General features: G+C 47.2%; 1 protein-coding gene across 1 annotated transcript in view; it reads left to right on the top strand.

The window, feature by feature from the left end:
• Nucleotides 1–9,036, top strand: part of KAT2B (lysine acetyltransferase 2B) — a 99,425-nt gene that overhangs the window by 1,113 nt on the left and 89,276 nt on the right. Inside the window, exon 2 of the mRNA XM_077750914.1 lies at nucleotides 227–296. Within this exon, the coding sequence (XP_077607040.1) occupies nucleotides 227–296 (70 nt within the window). The remainder of the gene's footprint in view (nucleotides 1–226; nucleotides 297–9,036) is intronic.

Here is a 9,036-nt window from a genome sequence, read left to right as displayed (position 1 = left end):
TTTTTTTTTTTTTTTTTTTTTTTTTTTGTTGCTCTGGCAGATGGGATCCAGGAATTGCGGTAGGAAGAAAGCGTTCTTAATGTAAAAAAAAGTTGACAGAAAACTATTTAAGAAGAGAAATAGAAAACATTACGCCTTTATTTTGGCGAATTAGTAACAAAGAAAAGGATTAGCTTGGACGGGTTCTTTTCAAAAATATTTTTTTTTCCCCTCTGGCTCCCGCTAGGGTGGAGGAAGTTGCCTCCGTTCCGAGAGTGTGNAAGATGGAGAAACTCGGAGTGTACTCCGCCTGCAAGGTAAACTCTCTCGCCGCTCCCGGGCCGCCGAATGGGGGCTGGGGCCCAGCCCGCGGGACCCTCGCCCCCTCCCCCTCTCGCCCCCGTCTCCCGCCTCCCGCCTGGGGCCGCTGCACCGCGGAAGTGCTGCTGTCGCCCGCGCCCAATTAGCTTCTTCTCGGACAAGAGTCCTGTTGGCTTGGACGGAGGGGATCGCCGAGACCCGTAGCCTTTCATTCTTCCCCCTTGGAAGGAGTTGCCTCTGCGTCTGCGCTCCTGGGCTGCCCTGGGGCTTTGTTGCTCTGTAGGAGCCCGCCAGAGGCACCTTCCAGAGAGCGGAGCAGCGCTTACTAAGTGGCGAGCGCCCCAGGGCCAGGGAAACATCGACTGGAGGGCATGAGAGCCCCCTCTTTTCCCGTCCTCTCGCTGTGCCCCATTGGGAGGAGCTGGGTGGAAGGAGTGAGAGTGAATTAGGCTCCAGGACTCCGGCGCTTTGGGAGATGGAAGGGGCGGAACGCGCCGGATGGTAATGTGGGCACAGCCCGAGGCGAGGGTCCGGGAGCTCCCAGCGCCCTAGGCGGAGGGCGGAGGCGCTGCTGCGCGCCGTGACAGCCCCGTCATTATTGTATTATTACTTGTTTAGTTAGAACGCTGTCCCAGCTGCTCGAGGTGTAAACAGGATTTGGCAAGGTGACAGCCCAGCGCAGCGGGCACGACTGCTCAGTTTGAGGACTGCGTTTCTTGCCATCCCCTCTCCATCCCAGCTCTCGGCACCCCGTTGCCCCTCAGCTGCAGATCCAGATGTGGGCGCCGTGCTCCCGGGGTGGGAGGATTGCCCGAGGCCGCGGGGCAGGCTGGCCCTGCGCTGTCAGCAGCAGCGGCTTTGTTTTGACAGGGTGACAGCTGAGGGGGGCGGGGACTTGGCCTTGTCAGCTCCTGCGGCCTGTGGCCGAGGCGGGGAAGAGACACACTCACACACCTCCCGTGTATATCTCCCGCCTACTGCAAACAGGGTCAAGTTCCCAGATTCCAGATTCCCACAACCAGGCTGCAGGGGCCACTTCTGAATTTCGATGTAAAGATTATTAATCCTGCTGGAACCTGTCTGCGCTGCGATGCTGTTCTTAGTATTTACTGGAGCTTCTCAACCGCAGTGGAATGCCTCTGCTTGCCCCTTTTGCCACACCATCTCACATCCTCATGTGTATGTTGAATGCCTACTGTGTACCCCGGGTTGGTTTAATAAATATTCGTTGAATGAATGTAGGATGTAGCCTAGTGCTTCTCAAACTTCGAGGTGCATAGGAATCACCTGGGGAGCGGTTATAATGCGAATTCTGAATCAGTAGATCTGGGGTAGGGTTGCGATTCTGCGATTCGAACAGACTTTCAGATGATGTGATGCTGGTCCAGTGACCACACTCCAAGTAGCAAGGCCCTAATTCAAACCTGGGCGATTTATTATGAATCACTTTTGGATTCAGTCAAGAAAGCAAACTGTCCTCTGAGGTCAATACATGGTTGGTATTTTAGAAAGGACTGTAGAAAAGATAGAGGGGAGTGTGCTTCTAAGAAAGGTAGAGGGGCCAGGAGGTGGTTACAAAGGGCCTTGGACGAAGGGAGAACTGTGCCCGGAATGGAAAACGAGGTCAGTTACTTGGTGGACTTGACGTTCTGCAGCCAGTGTGGGTTCATGTGGTAATTGTCAGTTCAGTGATTCTGTCCTGGCTTTTTACTGTGTTCCCTTCATGAACACCTTCTCTCCCTGCTGCCTGCTTTCCCCTTCATACCTGAAAACTTCCTAGAAGTTTTGGTCCCCAAAGCATGAGCATAGGTTATGTCCCCTGCATTGATCTTTTTGATCCTTTCAGACTTCTGAGAGTGAGATGTAGCACCTTTTCTAAAGTTTGTGATTTGAGTGTTTCATGTTCTCATTCACAGCCAAACTTTTAGGAAGGGAAAGCTTCTCATCAAAGGCCTCTCTCTGCTCCTGCAAGACTCTGGAAGTGTCTGTTTTTATCTGCCCATTCATTCGATGAATATTTAGAGGGGTCCCAGCTAGGTGTCAGGCTTTGTGCTAGATGCTGGGGCTACGGTACCCGGAATGTGTCCTTCTGGAGCTGCAGAGAGAGTGTGTGTGCGTGCACTTGCACGTGCATGCATGCGTTGGAGGCCTGGGGAGGTGTGCAGCGAACCATTCACAATGAAGTTAAAAAAAAACCCGCTTTCTTAGGTTTTTTTTGTTGGAACTCCGAGGAGGACAGTTCATGGGTGGAGCATGGCTTCCTGGAGGAAGTGTCAGTGGGTGCTAAGGACTCTTGGCAGCACAGGGTGGGGTGAAACTTCTTGAAGAGGAGAAACTGAAAGCGCTTGTGAAAGCTTGGAGCTGGGCCAACGGGAGCTAGCGCTGCATTGGCTGAGGCCACCAGGTTGGGGGGCATTGTGTGTGGCCCCAGGAATCAGCAGTCCAGGAATCTTAACCTGGGGAGTGACATCCTTTCAGATTTACCTTTTTTTTTTTTCCCTAAACTGTGTTTGGTTGGGTGTGAGGGGAGCGTGAGAGAGCAGATCTGTGGTTCTTTGTCAGCTTGTCTGTATCCTCAAATAAGAAAGCCCCAAAAGGATTCCTCTCTACCTTTTGTCACTGACAGGCCCCTTGGCAAGTGGGAGGGAGTAGAGAGGTGAGAGAAGGAGGAGGGACCTGGAAGGGCACGAGTAGTTTACTGGGGGCTGTTAAAAGCAAACCAGGTCCCAGACCTGATAAAAGATCTGGCCTTTAAACTTCACAAACGGAACAGGAGGAGGGAGCTAGTTCACAGCCCGGGTGGTATGCCACACCCTGGAGAGAAGAAAAAAGAAGAAACAAACAAACTTGTTTTGCAGGATCCAGGGTAGAGTTCTTTGAACCGGGTTCTGGCAAAGGTTGCTTCAGAGAATCTCTTTGCTCCCGTGTGATACAGGAGTGTGATCATTAAAAACGTAGATCTGACCACAATATTTATATCTCTTCTTGGGACCTTTAATGTCTGTTTGCTGGGATCCACAAAGCCCCCACAGGGCCTGACCACTGCTATGTCTGGCTCCTTTTCAGGGCCTTGCTCCCATGGCTCCCTTCTACCCCGGGGCCTTTGTACACACTGTTTACTGGGACTGAAAGCCCTTCTGGACTCACTTTCAAATTAACTCCCAACTTTTCTTGCAAATCTCCCATTCCTTCCATTTCTTTTACCCCTTGGCCAGCCTTCCCATTATAAGTTGTTTGCAACCCCCTTGTGTGTACTTTTCCTTCCTAGTGCTTTTATCACAATATTTAATTGTGTGATTATTTGATATGTGTTTGTCTCTAAATAGATTCTAAGTGATGTGGTTACTGATTGGATGAATGAATTAGGGAAGAGAAAACAGAGGAAACGATTAGCTCTTACGGATGGCAGTAGTGAAATTTTAGCCTTACTGCTTCTTGACAGTGGGTAGAGAGGATTCTTTTACATAGGACATTTCTAGGTATCTCACAGGTGTTCACAGGACTGAGTTTTTAGTGTTATAAAAGAAACTTAAGTAAATGTATGAGTAGCCCAAATGTAAATCTTAAGTTTAAGTATGATTTGTCTACTAAAAAAAACAAAAACAAAAACAAAAAAAACCCACTGACTCTTCCTAATGAAATAGGCCACTTATACAGGAGAGGACGCAGTATAGTGGCCAAGAGCCTGTGCTTGTGAGCTCAGACAAATTGGAGTTCAGATTTCAGGGTATCCAGCTGTGTGACCTTGGACAAGCCTCTACTTCCTTGTCTGTAAAGTAGGAATAATAATACCACCTCCTTGCATCCTTTAGGATTTAAAGTGGGCTAATATGTCTGAGGCATTCAGATGGGTGTCTGGTCCTGGTAAGCCCCTCCTACAGCTCAGACTGGGGACACACTTAACGCAGACGTCAGTTAAGAACGTGGGACTTAGACAATTTCCAATCTCAGCACTGCCTCATGTGTGATCCTGGCCATAAGCCATTTAGTTTTTCTCTGAGCCTTGATTACTTCAGAGTTCTAGAACCTGAAAGTGTCGGATTAATGCTGGCTAATAGGGAATGGCTGCGTTGTCTGTCAGAGCCAGTGGCCACAAAGCGTTTATGGAGAACCCAGTTGCTTTAATTTCTGGGCTGACTGCCATCCTTGGAGGGTGACACGGGCTATAAAATTAGGCTTCATTTTAAGAAATAATGGTTTTAATCTAAAAGAAACGCTGACTGTGGAATGTGCAGAGGGCAGACACAGAGAAAAATTGTCCTGTGTTGGCCAGGAGCTGGTGGATGGGGCTCTAGAACGAGCCCTGAAGTTGGGGGAGAGCCCCCGACGCTTTTGTGTCTGTCAGTCACTCCACCAGAGAGCAAATTTCTTTTTCAACTGCAACTTCTAGAGCAGTGGCTCTTAACCTAGGAGCTATTTTGCCCTCCCAGGGGATATTTGGCGATGCCTGGAGATGTTTTTGGTCATTGTTACTTTGAGGGAGGAAGTGCTACTGGTAACTAACTAGTGAGCAGAGGCCCGGGATGTTACTAAGCATCCCGCTCTGCACAGGACAGACCCGCGCTACAAGTATCTGGCCCCAAAAGACAGTAGTGCCAAAGCTGAGAAGCTTCCGTTTTAGAGGAAAATTATGTTGACCCGTAACAAACAGCGTGAATACATTTGCAGCACAGGAGACAGTAATGCTTTTAAGGTTAATTTGGAAACCTGAAAAACCTCACTCTGTGAATCATGGGGCGTATTTCTAAGTGGCTTTATTGAACTATAATTTATAGATCACCAAACTCACGAGATGTAAGTGGGCAGCCAGATGCTTTGGAGTAAAGTTATATAGCTGTGTATCCATCACTATAGTTCAGTGTTACAAGTCTTCCATCTCCCTGAAAAGTTTCTTTCCCTGGGCACCTTTTTAAGGTGATATTTTGTGTTAATTCACAGTTGGCAAACAAGAACCAAATTAGAAATATCCTTTTGGAGATTCATCGGATAAGTAGAGTTATGATAGCATAATTGTAGGTAAAAATGTCTTTAAAAGATCAGTCTTTGGCCACATACATTATAGCACACGATTATTTAATATGTGGTATCGTGGAGCTAGGCACACACATAGGAAAATATTTCAATTGGCAGACATGATATAAAAGCTCTAGAGAAAGATGACCAAATTTAATTGTTTCCTCGTAAACTTTCAGGGAAGATGGAAATTCAAGCCTGCAAAGCCTTCAGATTGCAATTTGCAGTTTTATGTAACTCAGAAAGTGGTTGATGGGGCAAAAGAGAACGTTTTGTTTCAGGAAGCATGTGCTTACAAATAGCATTTTGTGATGCAGCGCTGGTGTATTGCTTTTCGTTTGTTTGCTTTTAAACTGCTGAGCAGATTTAAACTTGGCCACATTGCGGGGGGGATTTAATTCTGTTTCGGTCAGGTACATCTACAGGTCTAACCCGTTGTCGGGGAAGTCCAGGGTGAAACACAACTTCATGTGCGGTACCACCTCGGGACACTCAGAACATCTGCTTCTCAGATGAAAGATTTGGATCCTCTGTGCAGGGCCAATAAAACTTGGATTTCCAAGGCTCAGTGACCTCTGATTTAGTTCGTTTGTCTCTCCAGGAGAGGAAGGTAGTTATTTAGAAACAGTTGTCAGTGGTTTCTTACTCCTAATGGGTTCCTGCTGCTAATCGGATTCAAACACAAAGGCACCTGTGGCAAAGTGGTAGTAGGCCCGCTTGCTACTTTACGTGGCTGCGTGGATGTCTGCGAGGAGAAAACTCCGGAGAATCCTCTTCCCTCACCCTCCATGCTGGGCACGATTGGGCAGCCACTGAAGTGCCTTGTGGTGTTGTTGTTGTTTTTAATTTTTTTTCATGTCTTTATTTTATTTTGAGAGACAGAGAGCGAGCAGGGGAGGGGCAGAGGGAGACACAGAATCTGAAGCAGGCTCCAGGCTCTGAGCTGCCAGCACAGAGCCCGATGTGGGGCTCGAACCCATGGACTGCGAGATCATGACCTGAGCCAAAGTCGGACGCCCAAACCGACTGAGCCACCCAGGCGCCCCTGAAGTGCCTTGTGTTTTAGTTTTCTTATTGGCGAAGTGGGAGTCGAGGTGGCACCTTATCAATGCACTATGAAATTGACATGGTTTAGCATATGTGAAAGTTATTGGAAGATAGGCATCCCACCTACGTCTATTTTATTTCATTTCTGGAAACTTGCCATTGACATCAGCAGTTGTGTTGATAGTGTTTTGCCCAAGTGTTATGCCTCGTGTCATTTGATTCTTCTACCTGGGGCAAGAGGAAGGTAAGGAAGGTCATTTTACTAGTGGAGCACTGAGACCCATAGAGGTTAAGCAACTTCCTCAAGCAGCAGCGGTTGCTCAGGGAAGAGCAGGCCCAGGTCGATTTTCTTCCCAGCGCGGGATTTTGCATCCTCTTTCCTGCCTTGACTTTCTCGTGGGGTGGAGGGGATGGTGTTCTGAATCTCAATGGTCTACAGAGAGGATTTTGTTTCAGGCGTTTGATTGCTCGATTGCTCTCGTTTGACATTTATTGTTACTCCTATTGAGAGGTGTGTTCAAAGGCTTTTCTAGTTCAATGAAACTGTGCAGGGCGTAAAACAAACAAAATAAGTGTTCTTTATTACTGGCCTAGGGCATGCCCTTGATTGTTTTAAAGCTGACAATCAAGAATGGTCACTGTGCTGGCCTATTACAATTCCTTGTTGAAGGAAGATGAAAGTGATACCTACTCAGGCTGTGGAAGGTGCCAGATGTGTCAGAGAGGTAAGGAATTGACTGTCCTGGACGTCTGGAAGTCCCCAAATAGCTCTACAGAAGACTGCACGCGCAGCAGTGTTTCAGTACAATTCAGAGCAAAGCCTTTTTTTGTCAACTTTTATTATGAGACAGTAAAGTGCTCATATCATGAGCATATAGCTTGATGAATTTGTACGTAGGCACACAGCCATGCAGCTGCCGCCCAGATAAAGCCAGAGAGTGTTGCCAACACCTCTGAGGGCCCCGTGGTACCTCCTCCCCGCCTCTGGTAACCCTTATTCTGACTTCTGTTACTAGAGATTACTTTTGCTTTTCTTAAACTTGACATAAATGGAATCATGTGGTATGAATTCTTTTGCATCTGGCTTTTGTCACTCACATGATGTCTGGGGGCTGCATCCATGTTGTTGCATATGGGAGTAGTTTGTAAAGATGTTTTTATTTATTATTATTATTATTTATGTTTACTTATTTATCTTGAGAGAGGGGAGGAGGGGCAGAGAATCCCAAGCAGGCTCTGCACCATCAGCTCAGAGCCTGACGTGAGGCTCAAACCCCCAAACCATGATATCATGACCTGAGCCAAAATCAGGAGTCGGACACTTACCTGAGCCATCCAGGTGCCCCAAGACACATGTTTTTAAGCTAAAAATAATTTTAAAAATTGTCAGCCATTTTCAGGATGGAAGTCGTTGGATATGCACAACTTCATAAAATGAATTTAAATTAAATCTCTGAAAGAAAAGATGGGAATTTGATATTCCAGAATTTAGCCTATGTGAAAGTTCTTGGAATATAGGGAAGAACGCCTGTGGGCAGAAACGGAGACAAGAAACCAAGGAGGGGGCGCCTGGGTGGCTCAGGCAGTTAAGCATTGACTCTTGACTTCAGCTCAGGTCAGTCTCACGGTTTATGGGATCCAGGCCTGCATTAAGCTCTGTATTGACAGTGCCATCAGAGCCTGCTTGGGATTCTCTCTCTCTTCTCTCTTTGCCCCCCTCCCTCTTGCACGCATGCTCTTTCTCTCTCTCTCTCAAAATGAATAAATAAAACTTAAAAAAACCTGGGAAGGCTGTAGATAAGCATTGGGGTGGAGGAGGAGCAGAATGCGGGGGGCCTGTGATGTCACAGCTGGTGGAATGGCCAGCCTGCACCGTTCCTTCTCCTCTGGAATCTGTAGTGGTGAGTCCTTACTGGTAAATATCCAGGGGCAGTCTTGCTGTCATCCATCCCTGGATCTGGAAGATGTCTAGAGTTATACATTGTATCCTGCAAGCCATGCAGAAGCATGTCCGGAGCTGTGGCAGGGCTTCTAGAAGGCTGGCCAGAACCCAGCACGTAAAGCTCCAGTAGGCAGTGACACCTCTGTTGTGTTATTGGCCAAGGGGATGGAACTGCAGGAAAGAGATCATTTTCCTTCATATGGGAAGTGTGTGCTAAGACCACTAAAGGCCGCCTTCTCTCCAGGAGTGTAGTAAGGAACACCGATTACTTGATATAGCACCTCATCCTTGAAAACTCGTATGAAACATGTAAGCTTCTTATTTCATGGAATCATATGGACTGTCCACTTATGAAGTAATGTTTTCTGTAACTGATGTATTTAACACAACAGGGTTCTTTACTATTTTGCTTGTGTGCACATGCACATGGGGGGTTTGTTTATTTTACATTTATTTCCAAGGGCTGCCTTAGATTTGTGCTTAGGTAGCTCCTATCTAAATTCCTTATGACAATTCATCACTTTTCATCACAACTGAAATAGAATTGAATATTTCTAATATTGAATTGCTTTCCTCTCTGGCATTTAATTATGCATGCTGATTCCCCCTGCATTGCACACCTTTCTTCTCCAGGTATTGGTATGGCTTGTTGTCAAACCTCATTCTGGTCTGTTTTCAAATGCCAGCTTCTCAGAGAAGCCTTCCTGACCCACCCTCCCCCCCCCCCCCCCCCC

Source organism: Crocuta crocuta, unplaced genomic scaffold (assembly GCF_008692635.1).
Source record: "Crocuta crocuta isolate KB4526 unplaced genomic scaffold, BGI_CrCroc_1.0 scaffold279, whole genome shotgun sequence".
Lineage (NCBI taxonomy): Eukaryota > Metazoa > Chordata > Mammalia > Carnivora > Hyaenidae > Crocuta > Crocuta crocuta.
Note: the sequence above shows the minus strand (reverse complement) of the source record. Positions and strands in the feature narration are given on the sequence as shown.